This window comes from Etheostoma spectabile, chromosome 7 (genome assembly GCF_008692095.1).
Source record: "Etheostoma spectabile isolate EspeVRDwgs_2016 chromosome 7, UIUC_Espe_1.0, whole genome shotgun sequence".
Classification (NCBI taxonomy): domain Eukaryota; kingdom Metazoa; phylum Chordata; class Actinopteri; order Perciformes; family Percidae; genus Etheostoma; species Etheostoma spectabile.
The window spans coordinates 5,510,340-5,535,729 of NC_045739.1; the positions used below are offsets into that span (position 1 = coordinate 5,510,340).

Here is a 25,390-nt window from a genome sequence, read left to right on the forward strand (position 1 = left end):
ACAGTCAGCAGATCAAGTCCACAGTACGTATAACGACATGGAAGACGAGTCAGAAGTCTCACTGAATTATGCACGCATGAATCATTCCAACTTTCATACCAAACATTTTATTACACATTAAGTACAAAAAAACAGTTTAAAAGGAAGAGGTAATATAATTAGCATAATTTGAAAGGTGTCCAGGTTTAATATTGCATGTACATCATAATACTACTATTTTTATGTCTATTGTTTATGTGATCAAACTGATTTTCTTGTCTGCACCACATCAAATCTTCCTTGCAGTTCCTCATATTATGTGTTTCAGATTCCAAATGTTTCATGGTTCTCCCACAGCCAGGCGTGGTATTTGTTTAACATGTGATCTTCAGGTTTCACCTTTGACATAAAAAAAATAGCATTAAAACATCAGATTTAGCATGAATGAACATCACAAAACTAATGTAATCCAAAATAGTTAAGACTCACATCTCTCCACTCGCCCACACAGAAGATCCTATAGGAGTCGTTGCCGTACTTCCCAATACCGTGCAGCTCGATGGGGTAACGCCACTGTTTAGATAGATATTCATCTACACGGGAGAAAAGGGGTTGTGAATTTTTCTGGCAACGGTCTTGCTTCAAAATGATTGACTAAAAAATACAAAATCTCCAGGGACATCCAATAGTACTGTAAATCAGAATCAGAATCAGCTTTATTCGCCAGGTATGAGGACACATACGAAGAATTTGTCTTTGGAGCATTGTTACTCGCACTGTGCTTACACATACATATCAACCAAAACAGAAATATACACACTAATATATACACAATATATACATACTCTAAACAGAAACAATATAGAGGCATGAGTGCAATGAAGAGATCTATACAATTACTTAAATGTGCGTAGTGCAAGGGTACTGGGATAAAATAGTATTATGTTATTATATTACAATATGAACAGTATGAACATATGAACAGTTCTGAAAAATAGGAAATGAGAAGGATGAATAAATAATAAAATATATAATTGAGATGTGAGAGTGGGAATGATGAGTAATACTAAATAAGTGGAATAATACAGGTGCTGTATAGAGAGTGTTACAGTGTTATTGACCAGAACTGAACCTGACGCTGTGGGTCAGAAGTCAGCTCTTCATCAGAGAGATGGCTTGTGGGTAGTAATAATGTTCATATAGGGGATAATGTAATCCCTCACAATAAAAAACAAGCACATTCACCTGAGAATCGAGTGAGTGTTTTGGCTCTAAGCTCATAAAGGCCTAGTGGCTTCATAAGTTCGGATAGGGGCTTCCAGTCGGCCTCACGGGTCACCTCTGCAGACGGGTAACGTTCAAAGAACTGCCACAGTACTGGTATGGCCATCTTGCCTGGAGAATAGTAAGACAAAAAATACAAATGCTAGATTTGAGTACTGGTTGATACCATGCAGTTGCAATGCAATGCAAAGTGTGTATGTTGTATCTTACCACTGGTCTTATTCAGAAAAATGGTGGCCACCAGGAGCTTCCAAGGGTCGTGGAAAAGGGTTTCCTGTACGAGGTTGTAGGGTGAGCGAGGGGGTGTCCACTTCTTGAAGGCCTTCCTTCTGGGTGGGCTAAGGCCTGTTTACAGACAGTGTACATGTTGAGGTGTATCGTATATATCTCACACATACACAAGCTTTCTCTTTGCTTCTTGTATTAAATTAACCATTTTAAACATTACCCTCTCTGGTAGGTTTCCTGCTGAAATAAGGGCTTGTTTTTCGCTTGTCTTCCATACTCTTGGACACTAAGTAGACAGGAAATAGTTTTGCATAAAAACAGAACAAATTTCTTATAACACATAATGTCAGAAATCCCCATGATGCCGCCTGAGGCAGGGTGCAGTTACTCGACCTTAATGAAAGGCTATATACTGCCTTCTTCACTTTGTTCTTTACATTTGACCTCATGCATGTTGTTTGTTCTGTAAGTGAATTACCTTGTTTATTATTTGATTTACTTTTTTATTGCACACAATTTCTGTTGAGATGTTTGATATGATGTTAATAATGTTGTTTGTTGCAGGGCTTAAAAAAAAGAAAAAACACTGAACTGCATTTTTAACCTCGGACTCCTTCCTCATCTATGGGTTTCTCAAACACATTCAGCCTACCCAATAGATTAAAAACTGTGTCAAATATTTATGTGCATAAACCCGAACATCCTACAAAAATAAAGTAGAAATGAATGTAGGGAGGCACAGTTGGTGATTATAATACTTGGTGGGAATTAAAATGTTTTTTTTTTTTTAAATTCCCACCACCAGACTGTGCAAATAAAAAAATCATTTGTGCATTTTTTTGGTCCTGTCTGAAGTTAAGTGACTATTGGAAGTACGTGTGTGATGCCCTTAAAGAAGTATTCTACAAATCTTATGCCACCACCATGTGTATTCCCTGATCTTGCCTCAAATAATGGCAATGGAACAAATCACATCTATTATGTAATAATTGACATTTCATGTTACCTCCCTTTTTATTGAACATATCTCCATTCCGCTTTTAAAAGGAAAGGAATCTATTTTTGTGTTCCATAATGTATTTGTTTTATTTTTTCATTTGGTATGTATCCATAACTGGAAGAAATATGTAGAAGAAACGTGAAGGCAGTTGGAAACTGGATAAAGAAAACAATTGAAATTGTAGTGATTCTACTGCACTGTGTAAGATGCTGAAATTAAAACAAGTGAAAAAAAATGAGTAGATCCAGAGAAAACTAACTTGAACTGCTACTTTTATAAGGTGTCAGACCGTGTAGATCATCATTCTGGGAATATCTCACTGGTGTGCAGCTCCCACCAGCGATGTCAGGTAACAGCTCGCCTCCCTCATCTCGGTGACTTCCAGCGACCACCCCCAGTTCCGAATTAGACTTGTTGTCACCTTTGCTGTGACTCTGTATCTCACCTCCGTCTCGTTCATCCTCACCCTCGTTCTTTATCTCAGTGGCAGGCTCCACATTCAGAGTCGGGACAGAAGGCTGCAAGTCTGCCTCTTCGTCCTTGTGAACAATGAGAGTGTTTTGTTGGTTACTGGAAGGAGCCAGTCTGAGTAGCTTCTCTCTCAAACTCTGACCCGCCATCTGAGGGCTCCTCTGCAGTTTGACATCATCCTCTGTGGTTGTAGGTGCAGCTTCACACTTCACAGTTGCACTCTTTACTTTGCTGTCTTTAGTTTCACTTCTGAGGGAGGAAGGGGCTCTTTCAGATTTATTTGGTGTTGCATCTTCTGTTGTCATCTGCTGTCCGTTTGCATTCCTTTTCTTTCTTCTCCTCTGTTTTACTTGAGAGGGGAGTAATTGTGAAGTGGTGACAACATTGTCCTTAGATGCGGTGAAATCAAAGAGGTTTATATCTAAGTTCCCTTCTCCATCTTTTAGGAGGAAAGCATGCAGGGATGCTCTTGAGCGGAACTTCTGCCCTTGGGGACTTACACAACAGAGAGAAAAATCCATTAGACACTTATCTGCAAAGCACTTAGTCAAGGTTCAAGGTATGATTATAAAGACAGGGTTACAGGAAAAGAATTAGACACCTTGTAATGTAGATATCCATTTTGCCTGCTGTCTTCCCTTCTTTCCGCTGCCTAACTTCTCTGATCCAGCCAAGGGGCAATGTGGAGGTGAGGCATGAGTCATCTATGTCCTTGTGACTTTGGTGGATTTCACAGCTAGTATGCATTTTGGGAGATGTGCTGTTGTTCTTGTTGTTGTTGTTGAACCCGGTTGAGAAAGTGGTAGGTTTGTGGTGGAGTCACTGTTGAAGCTCACTCACTGCCTTCGATCAGCTAAATGTCCAGCAGCTGACTTTTTACAACCAACATCAGCAGCCATTCCTGAATCTTCTTAACCTAGAATGTATATCATTAACAAAACACGGATGACATCTATACATAATACAGTGCAACATAGCATGGATCTACAGCAGATGCTGATTTGATAAACAGCAATACAATTGTTAACTAACCTCAAACTATTTCTTTTTCTTACAGCAGTGCATGGGTGCTCGTGCTGTCTTGCCGGATATTTTCTGATGTCAACATTGGAGACTGGCCTCCTGCATGCAGGAAGTAGCGAGTAGATCCGAGTCTGCGCAGTGAGAACGAATTATGAAAACGGAGCTTCATATGAAAAACCGATCGAATAAGAGCAAGAACTTGTTGATACAATCATCAGTCCCGTTTGCTATTAAAAGGTGGAAATGAGAGCCGTTCTAGCATGGAAAGAAACCATTCGGGATCAATGGTGAGGGTCTCGATGTTTGTGTTTGCGCTGTCAACCTGGGCCCAATGCTGGGATGTAACGCTAGGTGGTTAGCAACGGCGGTTGCTATGTAAACTATTGTTAGCCCGCTGGCTAGCATTAGCTAGCTAGCTAGCCCTCAGTGATTCGGTTAACGTAAAGATGGTTAACCTACAGGTTATTGTATCTCAGTTTACATGTTTGTAAACCCGCTGGCTAGCATTTGCTAGCTAGCTAGCCCTCAGTAATTCGGTAAAGATGGTTAACCTACAGGTTATTGTATCTCAGTTTACATGCAACATATTTATTCTATCAATGGTTTAGCATGTCAACTTTATTGTATAGCGAGATAAGGTTAGGTCGAAGCTAAAGTTAGCTCTTGTTAACGGTTAACACCAAGTTACCGTTAGCTAACGCTAAGTCTTGGTTATTGCTGCACACTGTTGCTTGCTGCTAATGACAAAACGTTACATTTTCATTTAAGATAACCTTCTGTAGCATATAGGTTTCCCTCGCTGTACACAAGATAACAGATTTCTAAATTAACAACCATAACTTTATTTGCTTTACTAGTGCTTTCTAGTTTATTTCCAGCTGTAAAGCCTCGGGGGAAAAAACCCAAATGGACCTTGTGATACGTTTTGGCGTAGGCTACTTTGTAATGCAAACAATTAGCCTTAAACTAAAAAAAAAACATAGTGGAAAAACTGCGTTTCTCTATTTCCACAACCTCAAGCTCTTCAGATTTCTTTTTGTCCGATCACAGTCCAAAATCCAGCGATACGTCCAAAGATATTCTATTATTAAAGAAACCGAGCAAAGCAGCAAATCCTCACATTTGAAAAGCTAGACTGGATAAAAGTTAGACATGTTTATTATAATACTTTACGAATAAATCAATTCAAAAACCGTTTCAGAAAACAAATCCATGATTGTCTTTTGCAGTGTTTATGATCTTGCCTTCAAGCCAGATGGCAGCCAACTCATCATTGCTGCAGGGCTTCGTGTCCTGGTGAGGCTTTCCTGTTTTCTTTGGCCAAGGCACTATATCTAAAGAACACACATGCATTATTATTACATGTAATGTATTGCATTTTTGTTGCAGGTTTATGACGTAGCAGATGGAGCTATTATCCAGCCTTTAAAAGGACACAAAGACATAGTGTACTGTGTGGCCTACGCTAAAGATGGTACTCAACTGGGTTTTCCTTTGTACATTACATTTTCCTTTATCAGTCATTATTGTTATCTTACTAACCAATGCATTCTTCTGCAGGTAAAAGGTTTGCCTCGGGGTCAGCCGATAAAAGCATCATCATCTGGACGTCTAAACTGGAGGGTATTTTAAAATATACGTAAGTGTCACGTTTACTCATCACTGTAGAATAATGCATCCTCTGCAGTGTGTTACTCCATCTTTTTCTTTTCATGTGTTTATTTGTAGTCACAATGACTCTATCCAGTGTGTTGCCTACAACCCTGTCACTCACCAACTTGCCTCTTGCTCTACTGGGGATTTTGGTGAGTGCATCGTGTGTTTGAATCTATTCTGGACTTTAAATTATTGTGCATAATATACTATCAAATCTATAAATAGAGAAATTGCCCACATGGATCACTGGTCATCTGAGTACTTTTTTTATTTTGGAAACATTTTTAGGTCTGTGGTCCCCGGAGCAAAAATCTGTGAACAAACATAAAGTGAGCAGCAAAATAACATGTTGTGGGTAAGTAAAGGCTGTTGTTATAACTGTCTGCAACATTGGTATACTTTAATGTTAGCATTAATGTTAAAGGGTTTCATTTAATTGAAGGTGGACGAACGATGGCCAGTACCTTGCCCTTGGGATGATGAATGGAGTGGTGAGCATTCGGAACAAAAACGGAGAGGAAAAGGTCAAGATAGAACGTCCAGGAGGCTCCTCTTCTCCCATCTGGTCAATAGCCTGGAACCCTTCGAAGTTAGTCTTACTTAATTATTGCAGCATAATATTTAAGAAATAAAATAGCTGTAATAGTGGCAATTTATTAAATGTAATACCTCACACTACCGCACACGTATGCACTGTCCATCCATGTTGCTACAGTTTTAAGTAATGATGTGCTATTGAGATTATATTGAATTTTAAGTGAATAGCTTGTGTGGGGCCAGCAGGTGGCGGTGGTCAACCAGGAAGTATTGGAAGGGAGACAATTATGCCTTGAAGCAGCGGTCCATGTTCTTTGATGCCCCCTACAGCCAAAGCCAGGAGTGCAGATGTAGCCATGACAGAGGACAAACAAACAGGTTAATTGAGAAAGAAAAGGGCACTCAGGAAGATAAAACTTTAAAGTTAAGAGGGCAGTGATGACAGACAATGACAAGATCTACCAGATATATTATTATTGGGTTGTTTTATGGAATAAGATTTGGTCATCACAGGGAGGTCAGAGCTTGAGGTCATCCAGGGAACAGCGTCTCTTGAGCTGCAAAAGATTCTGTTTCTTGCTCATGGACGCTAAGCACACAGGCTTATATTGATATATATATGCATACCAAGGCTTATACAACCATAAAGAACATACAATTACATTGTCCTGATATTCAATTAAAATAGTTTAGAATAAAAACGTAGTAAAGCTAAAAGCTTTCAGTTGTTAAGGGAAAGGACTTGGCCATGCGCTCCCTAGATGAAGGGTGACTTCTCAGCTTTTATTAACAGTCATCACTTCCTAAACATGAAAGTTCTGTCAGTACGGTATGTTGACAGGAGTTACTTTTTGTTGTTGTATTTTCACAGGGATGAGCACAATGACATTCTGGCTGTGGCAGACTGGGGTCAGAAGCTGTCCTTCTATCAGCTCAGTGGAAAGCAGGTGAATACCACAGGTTTATGTAAAAAAAAAAAAAAAAAAAGTATAGTCTATATCCATGACGTTCCACTTCTGGGATTGCTCCGGGGTCGCCAGAAATGCCGCTGGATTTCCCTCTTTTCGGCCGGATGTCCGGTACCTCCCGCTTTTCTTTGTGTTGGAATTTTAAACTCCGGTGGATTTATAAGGACCATGGTTAACTGCTCCTCCGAACTCTGCAGGGTAAATCCAGACAGCTTGCTAGACTATCTGTCCAATCTGAGTTTTCTGTTGAACGACTAAAACAACTTTTGAAGGTACACACGTTCCACTAAAACCATCCCAAGGCTATTTTGTAGCAGCACCGTTGCTCTGTCAGACACTTAGTGCCGCCCATGACGATTGTGATTGTTTTAATTAAATGCCAATAAACCAGAGCACATTTATACTCCCATCCCTTAATGCTATGTGGACTAGCCAGACCCTCTTTCGCAACGCTGTGGAGGAAGGTCTGGCAAAATGAGACAAGCCTATTTACAACCAATATAATGACTGTACCAATACATACATACATGCATACATACATACATACATATATATTGAGTCTTACTCATGCAACATGGTCTAATAAAAGACATTATTTCCCCTTTGCCACTTCAAATTGTTTAAAAGGACATGTAGATGACTAAATGTATGCAGTCATTACCTTGCATGGAAATGTTTTATTGCCCTTAATTGTGGCAATAACATCTTTTCTGATTCTGATTCTGAAATACCAGAACACTGATGACATTTTGAAACACTCAACAACTCAGCTTACTTGCTATAGCAACACAAAATGACAATACTTTCTGTTTATCTGTCCAGAATATATCCCATTTAAACACTTTTGAGTTTAAGACCTGTGTTCCCTGTTATAATTAGTGTCTCATGCTCTATTGAAACCATAACAGTACATTGGAAGTGATCCTGCTATGCTTTAATGGCCCCCTAACTGACCTGCCTTCCTCCTAAATTCCCTGTTGGCAGTACCGTAATTATAGACAAATATGCACTGTTCATTACTCTGCCGTTATGCCTTTGGCTCATAAATTGTCATTGGCCTATTTATCTATTTATGTGAACATTCTGTTTTGATTACAACACCAGAAATTGTTCGCAATGAAAGAAAACAAGTTAGATTGTCAGCCAGCCTTTTTCCAGACTGAGGAGAAACAGATGCACAGAGTCGACGAACTGTTTTGATTTTTTGCAAATGGACTTTGAACATTAATACAATAGAGGAGGGGAACACTTTTTTTTTGTTTCATCAAACACAAAGGGGACGGTTGAATGTACTGTGAACTTTGATGTGTGTCCACTCAGACAGTTGGAGGTGTTGGCCCAGGCCCCTAGGCAATAAATATGAGGTATACTTCTTGGTTTAATGTCCACTTCTCCCTTTGTCTCTTTCAGATTGGAAAAGACAGGACTCTCACCTATGACCCTTGTTGCGTCAGCTACTTTTCCAAGGGCGAGTATATAGTCATGGGGGGCTCTGATAAACAGGCCTCCCTCTACACTAAAGATGGTGTGCGGCTAGGCACCATTGGAGAGCAGAATGCCTGGGTGTGGACATGCCGGGTTAAGCCTGACTCCAACTTTGTGGTGGGTCCACAGCTTGTGAAGCCATATGTCTGGATATAGTTATCCCTACCTATAAATAATAGTGTGTCAGAGTAAGAAAAGAGGTAGGAACATGTAATGCAAAACACTGATAAAGCTCAGACCAAATATTCAGAGTGCCAATCAGCATTTGATAATTTTTTCTTGATCAGTTACACCACTCATTTTATATTAACAGTAACACCTTAGCAATTTTCCTTTCACTATATTTAACTGAAAGTGATAGGGCATGCAAGAATGAGTTGGTTGCTGACAGATTGTCTCAGTTTTACTGTGTAGATAGATGCTTTAACAACAGGAACATTTTCCCACTCTCACAGTCTTTTCCAAGAGGTGTTAATAGGATGTACTGTTACGTTGTCATCTCTTATCTAGGTGTTGGGCTGCCAGGATGGGACCATCGCCTGCTACCAACTTATCTTCAGTACAGTTCACGGCCTCTACAAGGATCGCTATGCTTATAGAGACAGCATGACTGATGTCATTGTCCAGCACCTCATCACTGAACAAAAAGGTGGACTTTTGCTTCGGCAACTGGATGTTGAGTGTATAATAGAGGACCTATTGTGATGACACTTCAAATAATAATGTATATGTCTTGAAGCAGTACAGATAAGTGCCATGATCAAGGATATAGAGCCACTATTTTCTGAACTAAACTTTAAACATTACCAATACCTTTAATAGGAATATATTGTAATTTTTTATATCCACCGTTTCTGTCCTATTAACAGTCAACAAATTACTGTTTTTGTTAAGGGTTTTTGAAATGGTGCATTTCCCATTTCAATCTTCATTTGTTTTTATAAAGGAGAGGTAACAGAGTATTTTATTTTTTACACATACAGGGAAGGGCAGCATGACAGATTATAACACTAAACCCTGAAAAAACTCATTCAACAGGATGCATTGGCTAAGATAACTACATTTTCCTCACCCTCACATGTCACTCTCTCCCTTCATTTCCTTCTTTCCCTAGTGAGGATAAAGTGCCGTGAGCTGGTGAAGAAGATTGCCATCTACAGAAACCGTCTTGCTATCCAGCTGCCTGAGAAGATTCTCATCTATGAGCTTTATTCAGATGACTCCTCAGACATGCACTACCGGATCAAGGAGAAAATTTGCAGGAAGTTTGAATGCAACTTGCTGGTGGTCTGCTCCCAGCATATCATCCTGTGTCAGGTCAGAAACGATACATTTCTGTTGTCATTGTCCAGTGAAATGCTCATAAAAACAGAAGCATCCAAAAACATCCATTGACATTTGCTTACTTAAAATGTCTTGCTTGCTTCTTATAGAGCCTGTGTTTTGAGTCATTTCAGGTTGCAGAGACATTTGAGCACTAACATGATGGACACAAAGTTAATCAGTGTTTATCCACTCAATACTAGCCCAAACAGTAAAAAGGATAATATCATGAATTTGCTGCTGTTCCAGATGTTTCTGCCTAGTTTGCAAAAGGCTCCAGCTGTGCATGTGCTCTACAGGCTCTGTCTCTCTCGCATTATTAACCTTCTTCAAACTGGATAAAGCAAGACAGTTAAAGGAAGGGGAAGGACCCTAGTATGTTGAACCAGTGGGTGTCTCTCGGGGTATCTCTCTTCTTCTTGTCTCTATGTGTTTGACAGAGGCTGGTAGGGAGGAGGCGCAGCCATAACACAGAGTTTTTTTTTTTTTTTTTTTTTTTTTTTTTTAAATATGTCTGTGTGTGACAGAGGTGCTTTAGATCTCTCTCTAACAGGCATGTCTGTATTTCATGCCTCAGACAGCTTTTAGATCATATAAATAGGCTGTGCTAGTATGAGCTGTGTATGTCTGTGTCTTTAAAGCAATGCTTTCTGATGTCAAGCCACAATTTACAGTGTTTAAAAAAGAACAATGAACTAAGATTTTTTACATTTAAAAGTATGCTTAAATAAGGGAAAGTGTGTGATTAACATGCTGTGAAATAATTAAAAACAATAATTTTGTCATACTGAAGCAGTCGGTGTTTCATGTGTTAAATGTAATTGTGGTCTCACCCTTCCCGCTCTGCTCTTGTGCAGGAGAAGAGACTCCAGTGCCTGTCCTTCACCAGTGTCAGGGAAAAAGAATGGGTGATGGAGTCTCTAATTCGCTACATCAAAGTGATTGGTGGCCCACCAGGCAGAGAGGGCCTACTAGTAGGGTTAAAGGATGGAGCTGTGAGTATTTTGAGAAAATCATGCTCTTCAGCCAGGGGTCCAGGAATTTGAACATAAAAGAAACACCTTTCGATTTATTTTTATGTGGACATTTATTCCTGTTTAGGGTTTGCATTCATTACAGCTAGCTGTAGTTCTGATGCTCTATTCTGATCTTGCTCTGCTCTTCATTGTGTTTGTGATGTAGATCCTGAAGATATTTGTTGACAACCTGTTTCCCATCACGTTGCTGAAGCTGTCAACCTCAGTGCGCTGCCTGGACATGAGCGCCTCTCGCAATAAACTTGCTGTGGTGGATGAGCACAACACTCTCTTAGTCTATGACATCAACAGTAAAGAGCTGCTTTTTCAGGTCAGCAGGCAGTGGAGAGAGTTCCGGAAATGATATGATGATGCAATGGGATGGAATAAAATACACATGTACAGTATGTGTAATTATTTGTATCAGATACAGGTACATATCTTATATGTACTCCTGCCTGGTCTGTGTTCCACAGTCACCTCTAGACCTTATTTCCACGCTACCCTCCCTTACCTGCCTCCTCTCTTTTGCTCTCCCTGTAGGAGCCAAATGCTAACAGCGTGGCCTGGAACACCCAGTGTGAGGACATGCTGTGCTTTTCTGGCAATGGCTACCTTAATATCAAAGCTAGCAACTTCCCTGTGCACCAGCAGAAGATGCAAGGCTTTATGGTTGGCTACAACGGCTCTAAGATCTTCTGTCTCCACGTCTATTCCATGTCAGCTGTGGAGGTGCCTCAGGTGTGTAGTAAGTTGTCAGACAATTGTAGTCTGAAGGCAATAACGGTGTTCCACATGGTCTTAATGTAGAAATAAAAGCACACAAATGCCAATGGTTGGTTGGTGTTGGAATCTTATATATCTTGGTATTCTGTTCATGGTATTTGTTTGTACAACAAAGACAAAAATCACTTACATTAATCGCTTTTTAATCAGTTATTGAGCCGAGTGTGGTGAAGATATAATTTTGTTTGTGGTCATCTTCTTATTCATTGATTAGTTTGCTGCTGTTTTCACAATGTAAAGTTTGTAATGCGTTTTTGCCGGTGGTGTTGTGGCTCTGCCCAGTCAGCGCCCATGTACCAGTACCTGGAGAAGAAGATGTTTAAGGAGGCCTACCAGATCGCCTGTCTAGGTGTGACGGACAGTGACTGGAGGGATTTAGCCACTGAGGCCCTGGAGGGACTTGACTTTGACACTGCCAAGAAGGCCAGTCACACACACACACACACACACACACACACACACACACACACACACACACACACACACACACACACACACACACACACACACACACACACACACACAAATTGTACAAAGTAGCAGCAACTCCTCCAAATGTGGTGACAGTACCTTGCTTTTACCTTAGCTTTACTTTTAGACTTCATGTCACGTATGGTACCTTACCCAGGCAACCAAATATAAATAATTGTTCACAGTAACTTTTTTTCAGGATTTTAAAGAAGCTGGTACTACAAAAGAAAACACAAAACATCAGGTTCTGAGAGGCCATCCTCTAACATATATCTTGTCTTTTCCCAAATTCAGGCCTTCATTAGAATCAGAGACCTGCGCTACCTGGAGCTCATCAATAGCATCGAGGTAATACCTTCTCTTAAAAAAGGGAAAGAAAATCCTTCAGTATTGGGGAAAGCCAAATTCACATTTTGTTTGGTGGTTTCTGCTCCAACTAGAGCTGACATCATTACATTTAGACAAGGCTTTGGGGAGATTGGGTCAATTACAATTCTTATGTTCATCATATATTAATTGCAAGGGTGTGCCCTGAGGAACAAGGGAGGAATCTGTGTCCTGAATTACCTCCTCTGGTCCAATATACACAACGTGCAAGCACATTTATACACGGCAAAGCACACACACATTCCTTGACAATATGCATGCAGAGCAGAGGAACGTTTTTTTCAACTTGGCTAGTGCCAGAACAAAGTTTAAGCTATTTTCAAGTTTGAAAAGGGGAAATGTCCTTCTTTGAAAGTGTGTTTTTTTTTTCCGGTGATATGAAAGAATTGTTTACTGTATTCTATAAACACTGTATTTGTTTTCTAGTTTCATTATGACTGATGGTGTAAGAGTTTAGTGTGATTTCAGAAGTGAGGTTGACCACATTCAGCAAGCCAATAGTTGTTAGTGCCTTCTGTGTTTTTTGACTCATTGTGTGTGTGAACACACATGTTGTGTGTGTACATGCATTTTTCTCTGCTGTGTTTGTATGGACTGATTTGCAGGAGAGGAAGAAGCGGGGTGAGAACGACAATGAGCTGTTCCTGGCAGACGTCTATGCCTACCAGGGGAAATTCCATGAGGCAGCCAAGCTTTACAAACGTACCGGCCACGAATCCAGAGCCCTGAGCATGTACACTGACCTGCGCATGTTTGATTATGCCAAGGTGATTAAATCATTGATTGGCAAAAATGCGCAAGACATACATACATACATACGCATGTTCAACATACTTTTGTATCAATATGGACAGAAAAACCTGCAAATCACTGCATGTTTTAGGGGTCTAGAACATATGCTTTTCCTCATCATGCAGTTATGCCAAGTTGGGGCCCTGAACTGTGTTCAAGTGGCCCCCCCTTTACCGTTTGTCTTTCATCTCCTCATATATCACTGAAACCTCCACATATATCATCTGATCAGTACACACACACTCACAATTCTCTTACAGACATATCCATGTACAACACAAGGGTAACTTACACACATAGTTAGAGTTGGAAATGGAGCACAAATGGAGAAAAATAAGGTGAGGGTTTGCTTTTACGTAAATACTTTGATGAGGAGGTCAGTTGGAGTTGAGACAAATTCATGCTTTATTATGTTTACACGTGGGGGAACACTTTGATCATCAGTGTTACATTCCCATTGCTGTAGCAGATGACACAGCTTCATGTATGTTTGTGTGTGCATACGTATCAGATTATGTTTGTTTGATGTGGCGGCTGTATATTTATGTGGCTGTGTGGCCACCTGGTCCTACAGACTGTTTGTTTTAGGTAGGATGGACACGGGAAAGCTAGCCCCCTGCTGTCTGTGTGACTGTCTTTATCCTGTCTCGGCCTTGACTCAAGTGATTCTGTCCATCTGAAATGGACTTCTCTTGCTTTCCTCTCAGATTAACTGTTACATATACTCCTCGCTTTTCATCAGGGTTAATGGGGATTTCAAATTAACGTTTTTGATTGGTATGTTGGTAAATTAGTAGTCTATATTGAAGTTCCTCTTCCGGGATTGCTCTGTTGCCGCCAGAAAATCCACCGGATTTCCCTCGTTGCCTGGAACTTCCTTTGTGTTGGCATTTTAAACTCTGGTCGATTTACGAGGACTATGGTTAACCTTTTCTCAGATCTCTGGTTGGTCTGTCCAATCTGAGTTTTCTGTTGCATGACTAAAACAACTTTTAAACATAAACACAAAAACAAGTTCCTTCCGAGCCTGTTTTGCAGCGGCGCTGCTGCTTTTCACCAACTCTTAGCACCGCCCAAGACGATTGTGATGGGTTTAAAGAAATGCCAATAAACCAGAGCACGTTTTCCTCCGATTCCCAAATGCTTTGTGGAGTAGCCAGACTCTCCTTCAGTGCACTTTGGCGGAGGATCTGACAAAGTGAGACTAGTGTCTCTCTGTGTCTTTCTTGCAGGAGTTTATTGGAGCAACAGACCCTAAGAATTCTCGGATCCTGATGACCAAGCAGGCTGACTGGGCTAAGAGCAGCAAGGAGCCCCGGGCAGCAGCAGAGATGTACCTGTCAGCAGGAGAACATCTCAAAGCCATAGACATTATAGGGGAACACGGCTGGGAAGACATGTAGGTGTCAGTCACTGTATGAAACATTCTAGATCAGTTCTCCACCGTAAGATACGCTATTATTCCTGCTTAACCTTAACTAAATCACCTTTAGATTTGTGTGCATGATTTTTCTACCCAGTCTATAAATCTCATCCAAAATGCTTTAGGCACATTTCTAGTCCATAACTAAACAAAAGAAAGTAATGTCAAGTTAGTATAGTTAGAAATGTTCACACTCTCAGTCTAATTTTAAAAGGTATATTTGATATGCTGAGTGAAAGCCATGATAGCTAAGAAAGTACATAGGGAATTAGTACCTTTCTATCAGCTTTCTCTCATACACGTATTGCGGGAATGAGGGGTGGGAGTGTGTATTGTTGAAAACCTGGCAAACTGATAAGCCAGTGGTCTGGTGGTCATATCAGAACTCCCCACTGACTCCATCTGACCTATTATCTGCCTGCTGTAAGTCTCCTGTGGTGCTACCAGTGGGTCAGCACTACAGCTGAACAGAGTCAGGGCTCTTTAACCTGAATCTGATTCAGCCAGTGACCCTGACTGGTTCATATTCTTTTTGGGGTCATGAGCATAATTTGACCGCCATGTAAGGGTTTTTATCTGCACTCGACCTCTGTGTGTGTGTGTGTGTGTGTGTGTGTGTGTGTGTGTGTGTGTGTGTGTGTGTGTGTGTGTGTGTGTGTGTGTGTGTTGTGTGTGTGTGTGTGTGTGTGTGTGTGTGTGTGTGTGTGTGTGTGTGTGTGTGTGTGTGTGTGTGTGCTCTCATTCTACTCTCCTCTCACCCAGGCTGATTGACATTGCTCGTAAGTTGGACAAGGCTGAACGCGAACCGCTGGCAAAATGTGCGTTCTATTTCAAGAGGCTGAAGCACCATGGCTATGCTTCAGAGACATATTCCAAGATGGGAGACCTGCAGGCTCTAGTGCAGCTGCATGTGGAAACTCGGCACTGGGAAGAGGTACGACACACTTATTCACACAGACGGCACACCTGCTCTGCTTATCACAATTTTTATATATAGTTTCCTGAGACAATCACATAAATATAATGTGAACCACATGGGACTGCTCTAAGTAAACTATTGTGGTACTCAGAGACCCATATAACAAAACCCTTGATGTTCATGCTTGTTCAATTTAAGCAGGGGTCTCACTAGAAGTGTATTGTATTTGTTAAAGTAACCACAGCCGAATGCAAACAATAAGACAATGCATTTGCTGGATTTTTTTATACACTGACAAACTAAAACCACACACACACCACACACACACACACACACACACACACACACACACACACACACACACACACACACACACACACACACACACAGAGCTAATCATCCAGCTTTGGATTTCTCTGAATCCATGCCCACATGATGATTAGGGAGTGAGAAGCACAAAACACTACTGCACTGAAAGAGTATCAGCTTAAAGCTCTTTTCTGCTTCCAATCCAATTCCTCCATGATGCTGCTCAGACAAGAAGAACATTTTTAATCTTTAATCGAGTTTAGGGCGTTACCAAGATGCACATTGGTGATTTGCATGCTGAAACAGAAAAGCCAAAAACAGAACATCAAATCACATGGTTCTGCTGTAGTGTCTGAGGAAGTATTCCTGGATATTTATTTGATCCTCAGAGAGAAAAAAGAAAGAGCAGAGAGAGGGAGGCTTGAGGAAGGGTTGGGAGAATGGTTAGGCTTTATGTGCTTCACTGGGGGAGGTGGACACCAAGACGGGACAGAGCACAGACTTTGTTACAGAATGGGCCATATGGATGCTATTCACTGCTCCCACTCTTTTCTACAACAAAGTATTTTTTAAATGACTTTGCGCTCACAGGCCTGGGACACACACAGTCTCTAGCTCTCTTTAACTGTATTATATGACTGGTGTGTGTTTCCTGGCTCAAGTTTTGCCACAGGACATTTTGATTAATCAGTCACTGTGTTAGGCAAATATGTGTCCGCAGTGCACTTCAACAGCTCTTTATACCCTGTCATCTAAACAGCATAAGAGCTGCAGTTGTAGTTCCAATTCAGTGTGACATCTTAGCTCATACACTTTTTCAATTCAATTCAATTCAATTCAATTTTATTTATAGTATCAATTCATAACAAGAGTTATCTCGAGACACTTTACAGATAGAGTAGGTCCCAACAGTTCTAGTAGTTTCCTCCAGAGCAAGCAACAGTGCAACAGTGGCGAGGAAAAACTTCCTTTTAGGCAGAAACCTCGGACAGACCCAGGCTCTTGGTAGGCGGCGTCTGACGGGCCGGTTGGGGTTAGAATAAGAGTGGAAATAACAAAAATAGAAGAAAAAAAAGAAAAAAAAACTTGTTCTCAACTCAGTCATAAAGCTGTACTGCAAAGCAGCTTTTGACAGGAAGTAATGTTTGTTTCTCTGAGTAATGTTTGGTAACTTGCATGCCACTAATCAACTGCAGTTCATCTGTACTTAATTGTAAGTTTTCTCAGTATTACAATCTGTGGGGCTTACACAGTCTCATGTCAACTTGTAACATACACTGTATTTTATGTCTCTTTTTTGCACTCACCTGTCCATTCTCAGGCCTTCTCACTGGTGGAGAAGCACCCACAGTTCAAAAATCACGTATATGTCCCTTATGCCCAGTGGTTAGCAGAAAATGACCGCTTTGAGGAGGCACAAAAAGGTGAGTTTCCATCACCGAAAGGGCTTTACTTTCACCTTGAGTCAGGCTATTTGGGATGCTCCGGTGTGTACATTCCCAAATGTTTTTTTAAATGTATGTTTCCAGGATTATTTCACAGCCAATGTTTACATATGGAAGTTATAAAGCCTGGCCAGCTCTTGAAGCAGACATGTTTCATTACTTCCTTAAGATTCTCTGAATTCATTGTAAAACATGATCCTCTTTGCTGGAGCAGAACAGAGCTGAGCTGCCTGTTAACTGAATGACATGCATGCATGCCTCTAATCACCAGTACTACAAGCGGCTCTGATGATGATTACCAACTGTAACCATAGTTATAATCAGCTCATAGATTTGTAATTATGATCTCAGCAGGCATATTTCCTCTTCTACATAATCTTCCTCTGCCTGTCCCGACATGGAGCTCATGACTGAACAGAGCTTTCTTATGGTCATGCAGTATTGTGTTACTAGTGATTGTAATTGAATCTAGGATTCCAGCCTGGCTCCTGTCTGCTGCACTAGTACTTCTCAATAACAACTTGAAAAAAGTTAACACTAGGCTGAATTGATTGGGAACATATTTTAAAGTGTAACTTAGTTTTTCCTGAAATGGGGTTCTGAACCTCAAGGAGTCCATCAAGAGATTTTATTGGGTCTGCTGCAGTTTTCCTTATCACCTAACTGCTGTTTGACTGTTTTTGTATAACCAATGTCATAAGTTTTAATACATCTTCTTATAGTCATATTTCTCAATTGCATTCACTCACATTCCTTATCATACTGCATATTGGATCACTCTACAGTTTTCTAATTGATTGATCATGCTATAAACTTTGATTGACCTGATTTCTGTTATACACAGAAACATACATGTTGGTTATTGAGTTCACAATTGTCCAAAGCATTACCTTGTTAATGTGTATTTACTATGAAGTTTCAGGTTGTATTAGTCCGTTGTGTTGTATTTTATTAGCTGCTTAACACGGGGTCAACGGTGCATTGAAATATATTCTACGAGACAGGTGTGAGCTCCGCAATAAAAGCACTAGTCGCTGCAATAAGAGCACTTGTCATACAAAGATAAAAAAGATAAAATTGCAAAAGTTTGTAAAATATGATGAAAGGACATCAATAAAATATAGCACTATATAGATATATGAAAATTAGGATTGTGTCTAATAGTAAGTTAAAAGTTTGTCAAAGAGTATTATGACACAAATTTGTTTCGGAGCTTTGACCTGAAAAGGTTGGTAACCACTGCTGTACTCTGCATTTTGGTCAGCTTGTGTTTTGTGTTTCTTTAAAGGCAAATGAGTGGGTGTCACTTCCTAACATTAACCAACTGCAGCTGAATGTGGTCTTTAACCAGTTAGGTAGACTGAAAAATATTTGCAACTAATATATCCTGACCCCCACTGTGGTTGCAGAGGCAGGGTCACTGGTGGGGTTGACTGCCTGAAGCTGCTGCTAATTACCGTCTGATAGGAACATGAAGAATAGCGCTCACGTTTATTAGGGCTTTAATGTCAAAGTGCTTTAATGTTATTCAGGAGCAACTTCTCTGTTTGGAAAAGACTTATGCTAGTAATTACATGGAAAACATTTGGAAAACTTTCTTCTTTCCATTAGGTTTGTATTTGTGTGCGTGCGCGTGTATTGCTACACTTTTATGTTTTTTTTTTTTAGGTACAGTATAAATCTCACGGGTATGAGAATCCAATTGTGTTGAAAAACAGCTAATTCTAATGGATTATTCCCAGATGTGTGAGTGTCGACAGAATACATTAATAGAGTATACATCAGATATTTTGTTTTTGTATTGTCAACCTACACTTTCATAAACACACAATGATTTCTTTTGTACTTTTTTATTATTAATATGACATAATCAACCCAAAGCCAGTTCATGAAAGCAATGTTGTTCTTAACAGTGTCTGGTAGCTTTTTCCTTTCATAAATCTTTGCCAAACAGGACACGAGGGGCACCATTGCTGAAAAAAGTTTTCACCATACTTGCCTCAGGCTTAATTGTGAAATAATATCTGGGGAAGTGTAGTGCAAAACCACCACAACAATGACAACTTGGCATCAAATATGTCACACATGAATGTCAATAAAGGATGACTTTAGATTGGCAAATCTAGTATTGCCTCAACGACACATCATAACAATCTATGAATCACCAATTCTTTATTTCTTTCACTCTATAGCATTTCACAAGGCAGGGCAACAGAACGAAGCAGTTAAAGTCCTCGAGCAGCTTACCCAGAATGCAGTGGTGGAGAACAGGTTCAACGATGCAGGGTACTATTATTGGATGCTATCTATGCAGTGTCTGGACATTGCTAGAGGTGAGACCCATCGTCACTGCAATGGAAAGAAGCATTTGTTTTTACTGGAAAGCCTAATGCATTTATTGTTTCCCACTAATCCTTTTGGTGCAACTGTGTATGTTTGTCTGAAACAGAAAGTGAAGACCAGAGGGAGGAAATGCTGAAGAAGTTTGAACGTTTTCAGCATCTTGCCGAGCTCTACCACGTCTATCGCTCCATTCAGCGCTACACGGTGCGAACGTGATACTTTGTCAACCCTAATCTTTTATAGCCAGACCAGACAAAAGTAGGAGGAGGCCTTAGAAATTAGGAGGCAGACATATGATTGGCTGTCAGATTGAAAGCCCTGGAAACAGTACTTGCTATGTGGTTAGGTTTCTGTTTGGGAACAAACACATTCATGTTCCTAACATGAGGTATACTGACAGCCCACTGTGTTGCTGCCCTCTTTCTAATCAACTTCTGTACTCATATTTCTCAAGACCGCTGTGGGTTTGACAAGGAGAATTTCTGGCTCTGCAAGATTATGTCAGTCCAAAAAAAGACTCAGGGTAAAGGGAATATTAAAATGTGCACAGAGGTTTTTGGTAACGTGAACAACAGTGAGTTGAGGGTGTTAATTTCAGGTGGAGACCACTTAAGGGAATTTGATCACATTGAACTACACGAAGCAACATTATTAAACGTTTGTGCAAATGTATAACTTAAAAGTTGACTAACAGAAAAGAATAATGATAAACATACTACACATAACGGCTCTCAGTGATAATGCCCTTTATGCAACAATCGAAATGGTTCACTTCCTGTAACTTCTCTGATCCATATCACCATGGTAACCAGCTGCTTGATTGATCTTGATGATTGACTACTGCATCAGTGACCTTCTCTAAGCCCCCAGCCCTAACCTACTGACAAACAAGCAATCTCTGGTTATGAGCACTAAATGGGTGACCTGGCCTGTGTCAGTGTCCTCAGTTTGTTGTTTCAGCTTTCTGCTCGGCTACACCCCTGCAGAAGAGAGGCTTCGCTGTGATCCAGACCAGAACAGGAAACCTCTATATCTCACCTTAACTCTCCGGGGCAGGCACTACAGATTTGAACTCATTACCTTTTGGGATAAAGTGCAGTTAGTGATAGCTTTAACACATTCTTCTTTCCCTGTCACCCAAACAAGGTGAGTAGGGCACTGTGAGGTGGATTGAGGCACTGTATAGGGTTTTAGAATGGGCTAAAAGATGAAACAATTAAGCAGGGAAGTACGAGAGATGGAGCTTTAAAAAAATTTAAATGTAAACCACCCAAATTTGAGTAGAGACATTCATTTTTCAATCCTCTTTCTGTCTGCAGGATGAGCCCTTCAGTTCCCACATGCCAGAGACGCTCTTCAACATCTGCAGGTTCCTTCTGAACAACCTCACCAAGGACATACCGCCAGGCATTTCGAAAGTGTATCCTTCTATTCAAGAATGTAGTCCTGACATAGCGAAAGATATCAAGCAAATATTTTTTAGAAGAAAGTATTGTGGGGTTCTTCTTCTCTGGAAAACTCTCAAGAACAGACATGCAAATCTGAAATCAAGACTGGCAGAGAGACCGTGATGATAAAGTGGTGGAAAAAAGATGGAAGTAGAGAGAAAACCGAAAAGTTGGCACCACTGGGGCAAATTATGCTGCTGCTGAGAGAGAGAAAAGGGGTGATGATGGGGAGGAGGAGAAGATGCCAGCAAGAGGCACATTCTCCGTTATCTAAACAAATGCTTTGATTAGTGAACTTGCATACGTATACATACATACATAAACACACTGACTAAACAATGTGCTTTAATTTGAAAAAATACACACACACCAAGCCACCCACAGCCACACAGACATATCCATGTAGACACACACAATGGAGGCAGAGTATGAGGAAGGAAAGCCCAGCCTTTGAGGAGGAAATCAGGCTGAGCCGCTGGGATCCTCTGCGGCCAAACTGAGGTGTTCCAAAAACTTTAAACTTAGATTTATAGACTTAGCTAGAATATGTTGGAAATGGTTTGAACAATTAAACAATGTCACAGAAAAGCTTCACTAAACAAGTTTTACAATAGGAGGACATGCATTTATCAACATTCCCAGCCATGGAACAGAACTGGGTGTGTTGGTGGAGCTGGAGAGTAGCTGAGTGGAGAGGAAAGAAGAGGAGTGGTGTTACATTTTAGGTGATGGAGGAGTGCCAGTATATAACTGTTGCAGCTGCAAATCATTGACCTGTCATTGCCACTCTCAGAGATGCTCTATAACAATCCATCTCCATATACATACAAATAAGCAACAATTTTCTCAACTCAGACACAAAAAACAGGCACACATGCTTGTATAAGAACACACACAAGCCCACAAACAACCTTAACAAGGTATTACTTTCAAGGCATTCAGCCAATGTTACTACTCATTAGTTAGTAAAAAATGAAGGAATATACAGTTATGTCTATTTATAAATGCAAGTCTAAATGTTTCCATATAAAAAATAGGTCATTTTCAATAAGATTATCTAGAAATCAACATCCCTGTTCCAGCTGTGTCTCTTACATTAGTATTCCTTAACCTTATTGTTAGTAACACCTTGTATGCGTTGGCCAAGCAGAGTCGAAGACTAGGTGCATATAAGCTTGCCAGGTATTCCTACGAGAAACTCCAGGAGCTGCACATTCCCTCTCGCTTCCAGGAGTCCATAGAACTGGGCAGCCTCACCATTCGCTCCAAACCATTTCACGACAGCGAGGTGCGTTAAAGCGTTGGATGTACATGCTGGTATATTGAACCAGCTCTGAAATATTGCTCATAAATGATTATATGAGCAGTTACTCCCGTCTTGTGCTCTTAAGTGTGTGTGGGTCACCCTTCCATGTGTTCACTGCAGGACCTGATTGAAGGCATGATGTGCTACCGCTGCTCCACCAACAACCCCCTATTGAACAACCAGGGGAGCGTGTGCATAAACTGCAGGCAGCCTTTCATCTACTCTGCCTCATCATATGGTCAGTGACACACAAAAACATGGTGTGTAGTATTGGCCACAGAGGATAGCATTTGTGTTTCTAATGTAGCGTATCTCCTTGTTTACAGAGGTGTTGCCTCTGGTGCAGTTCTACCTGGAGGAGGGCATCAGTGATGAAGAGGCTGTGTCTCTAATTGACTTAGAAGTTCCTCACACAGATCAGAGGGATGCACGCTGGCAGGATATGGACAACGGTGGTATCCTTTGATCATCTACATCTATTTAACAGCGTAAAAAATACACACCACACACACACACACACACACACACACACACACACACATATTATTCACATGCTTTTTTGTTTGAATTATTAACTCCTCACTCTGCTGGTCCTGAGAGGCTGTATCCCTGCCCTAACACACTGCACATCTCCTCGAAATTAAGCATGTGACTTCCCTCCGGCGTGTGACAGCTCTAAGAAGCTGTTTAGACTGCGTTGGCCTTGATTCTGAGCTGGTGGGTAAGCTGTCAGAGCTAAGTCATCTTAGCTCTTGAGCTAATAGGGTTAGCAAGGCTCTCATGTATCATCTTAATGACACTAACCCTCCAAGAGCCATAGCCACAGTCCTAGTGCATGGATTAACCTGCATTAGCCAGCAGACATTCAAGGGCACTGAGGTCTGCGCTGTTCCTCCAGAGCCACGACGTGACTGACGGGCACGACTGATCAGCATATTTGAACACTCTCACTTTTAGAATAGTCTTTGAAGGATAATTTAGTAAGTGAGCAGGTAAATAAGTAAACTTTATTTACAGTATATAGCACCTTTCACAGACAAGAGGGGTCACAAAGTGTTTTACAAACATTTTATTTATAAGAACCCTTATAAATAAATAAAAACACTTTACATTTAAGGTTTTTTCTTCTCTTGAAAATATAAAATAACAGAAAACACATAACAAAAAATATGATGTTGAAATTTGTGCATTTGCTTGAGTTCCTAATTAACACCAAATCAGAGCTGCAGGCTTTGAGGATGGATGATGGTTTGGATGATCCAGAGAAAGACCCATTTACAGCCAAAATGAGCTTTGAGGTAAGAAAGGAAAGAGAAGATGACGTGATTAATATTCCACCAACTGGGCAAACCAGCTGGACAGGGTAAAAGGACGGGCTCCATAATAGAATTTGGATGTGTTTATGTGCGTACAAACAGCAGGGAGGCTCAACCTTTGTCCCCGTCAAGGTGAGTCGCTCGGTGCTTCGCTCCATGAGCAGAAGGGACGTCCTGATCAAACGCTGGCCCAGGCCGCTCAAATGGGAATACTTCCGCTCCCTGCTGCCTGATGTGAGCATCACTATGTGCCCCACCTGCTTCAAGGTACAGCATTTATCAAACACACTATCACTATACACACATCTTCTATACGTTACATTTATTCTCCGATCTGTTTTCTCTGGGCTGATGTTCCTATCTTTGTGTTTCCTCGTAGATGTTTCACAGTGAGGATTATGAGCTCCTGGTGCTTCAGCACAACTGCTGTCCTTATTGTCGCAGACCCATCGATGAACCAAACTGATCTACTTAAAACTAGAGCGGCTATTTAAAAATTGTACCCTGAAGCCGAATTTTTTTGTCCTTTTGGATATTTATCCTGCAATTGATTTTCGGACATTTCATCATTATTCTTTTGCATTGTAATATAGTTGTAACTGTAATTTACATAGACTGTTTATTGTAAAGTTAACTTAAACGTGTTGCATGCTATTCCTGGAGTTCCCTCTCAGGAGCCCTCTTTGTCATCCAAGGATGAGTGACTGAGGTAATACCTCTAGTGTCTGTGTGTGTCTGTGTGTTGTCATTAAGAGTGTAAGAAAAGTGCGCCATCAGCCAATCAACTCCATTGGATTATAAGGATCAGATTACCTTAATCTGTTACTGAGTACATTATCACTTTAAAAGGCGCATGGGTAAGCTAAGAAGAACATTTATTTAAAAAACACTATTTTAACCTAAAAGAAAACCTATATTTGTTGTGTAGAAGGCCAGATGCAAACAAACCCATTTCACAGACTTATATACTGAAGCTGTACTGTACGTTTTATAACAGTCATGAGAATGTATCTTTTTATATTGTTACAAAGAAAGGAAAAAAACTTTTCAATAAAATATTTTGGTACTTTTAATTACAGTAAGTTTTTATTAGGGTAATATATTAACTTCTTACTCTTTCAGATTGAACTTTAGGTTTTTGTGCTGGAGCAAGAGTGCATGCTATAAGGGATATGCCCCACTGACTCTGATTACACTCAGGGCTATGAGTTGAGCTCTGCATTATACAGTGGTTAGGGATTAGGCTGTCACAGATGCAAATAAGTTGGATTGCTCAAGAAATTTCATCTGTAGTCTGTCCACTCTGAAGGGTTTAGATCACAAATAGGCTGGTGCTATCTTTGCCTTCTCTCCTACTCTCTTCTTATTCTGATGATGCATTGATGCGTGTGACAGTAATGATGGGTTTGGTTAGTCGCGGCTGTAACCACTAACCAGAGTTTTCTCCTGTAGTTCTTTGTGTGGGGGGGAATGTG

The 25,390-nt window shown here is 40.6% G+C and overlaps 2 protein-coding genes across 5 annotated transcripts; one reads left to right on the forward strand and one right to left on the reverse strand.

The window, feature by feature from the left end:
- Positions 1 to 88: 88 nt before the first annotated feature.
- mbd4 (methyl-CpG binding domain protein 4) lies at positions 89 to 4,238 on the reverse strand. Of its 2 annotated transcripts, XM_032521001.1 has the most exons (8): positions 3,995 to 4,238; positions 3,564 to 3,878; positions 2,751 to 3,457; positions 1,712 to 1,777; positions 1,474 to 1,608; positions 1,225 to 1,374; positions 469 to 572; positions 89 to 378 (listed from the first exon to the last, which is right to left on the reverse strand). In XM_032521001.1, exons 2-8 carry the CDS (start codon positions 3,707 to 3,709, stop codon positions 304 to 306), a joined length of 1,383 nt encoding a protein of 460 aa, XP_032376892.1. In that variant the 5' UTR covers positions 3,710 to 3,878; positions 3,995 to 4,238; the 3' UTR covers positions 89 to 303. The 2 variants fall into 2 exon arrangements, with proteins under 2 accessions (XP_032376892.1, XP_032376893.1); XM_032521002.1 differs by lacking the exon at positions 1,712 to 1,777.
- ift122 (intraflagellar transport 122 homolog (Chlamydomonas)) lies at positions 4,104 to 24,993 on the forward strand. 3 transcript variants are annotated; one of them, XM_032520995.1, is made up of 30 exons: positions 4,104 to 4,272; positions 5,215 to 5,281; positions 5,375 to 5,459; positions 5,546 to 5,624; positions 5,714 to 5,790; positions 5,930 to 5,996; positions 6,084 to 6,230; positions 7,050 to 7,125; positions 8,557 to 8,748; positions 9,142 to 9,280; positions 9,746 to 9,948; positions 10,812 to 10,949; positions 11,137 to 11,301; positions 11,514 to 11,711; positions 12,039 to 12,179; positions 12,522 to 12,575; positions 13,220 to 13,381; positions 14,639 to 14,805; positions 15,592 to 15,763; positions 17,379 to 17,481; positions 19,695 to 19,835; positions 19,949 to 20,049; positions 20,300 to 20,368; positions 21,165 to 21,265; positions 22,416 to 22,581; positions 22,720 to 22,837; positions 22,926 to 23,054; positions 23,821 to 23,897; positions 24,018 to 24,182; positions 24,295 to 24,993. In XM_032520995.1, the coding sequence occupies exons 1-30, from the start codon at positions 4,229 to 4,231 to the stop codon at positions 24,379 to 24,381; spliced, it is 3,630 nt and encodes a 1,209-aa protein (XP_032376886.1). In that variant the 5' UTR covers positions 4,104 to 4,228; the 3' UTR covers positions 24,382 to 24,993. The 3 variants fall into 3 exon arrangements, with proteins under 3 accessions (XP_032376886.1, XP_032376887.1, XP_032376888.1); XM_032520996.1 differs by having other exon boundaries at positions 19,952 to 20,049; XM_032520997.1 differs by lacking the exon at positions 20,300 to 20,368 and having other exon boundaries at positions 19,952 to 20,049.
- The last annotated feature ends 397 nt before the right edge of the window (positions 24,994 to 25,390 follow it).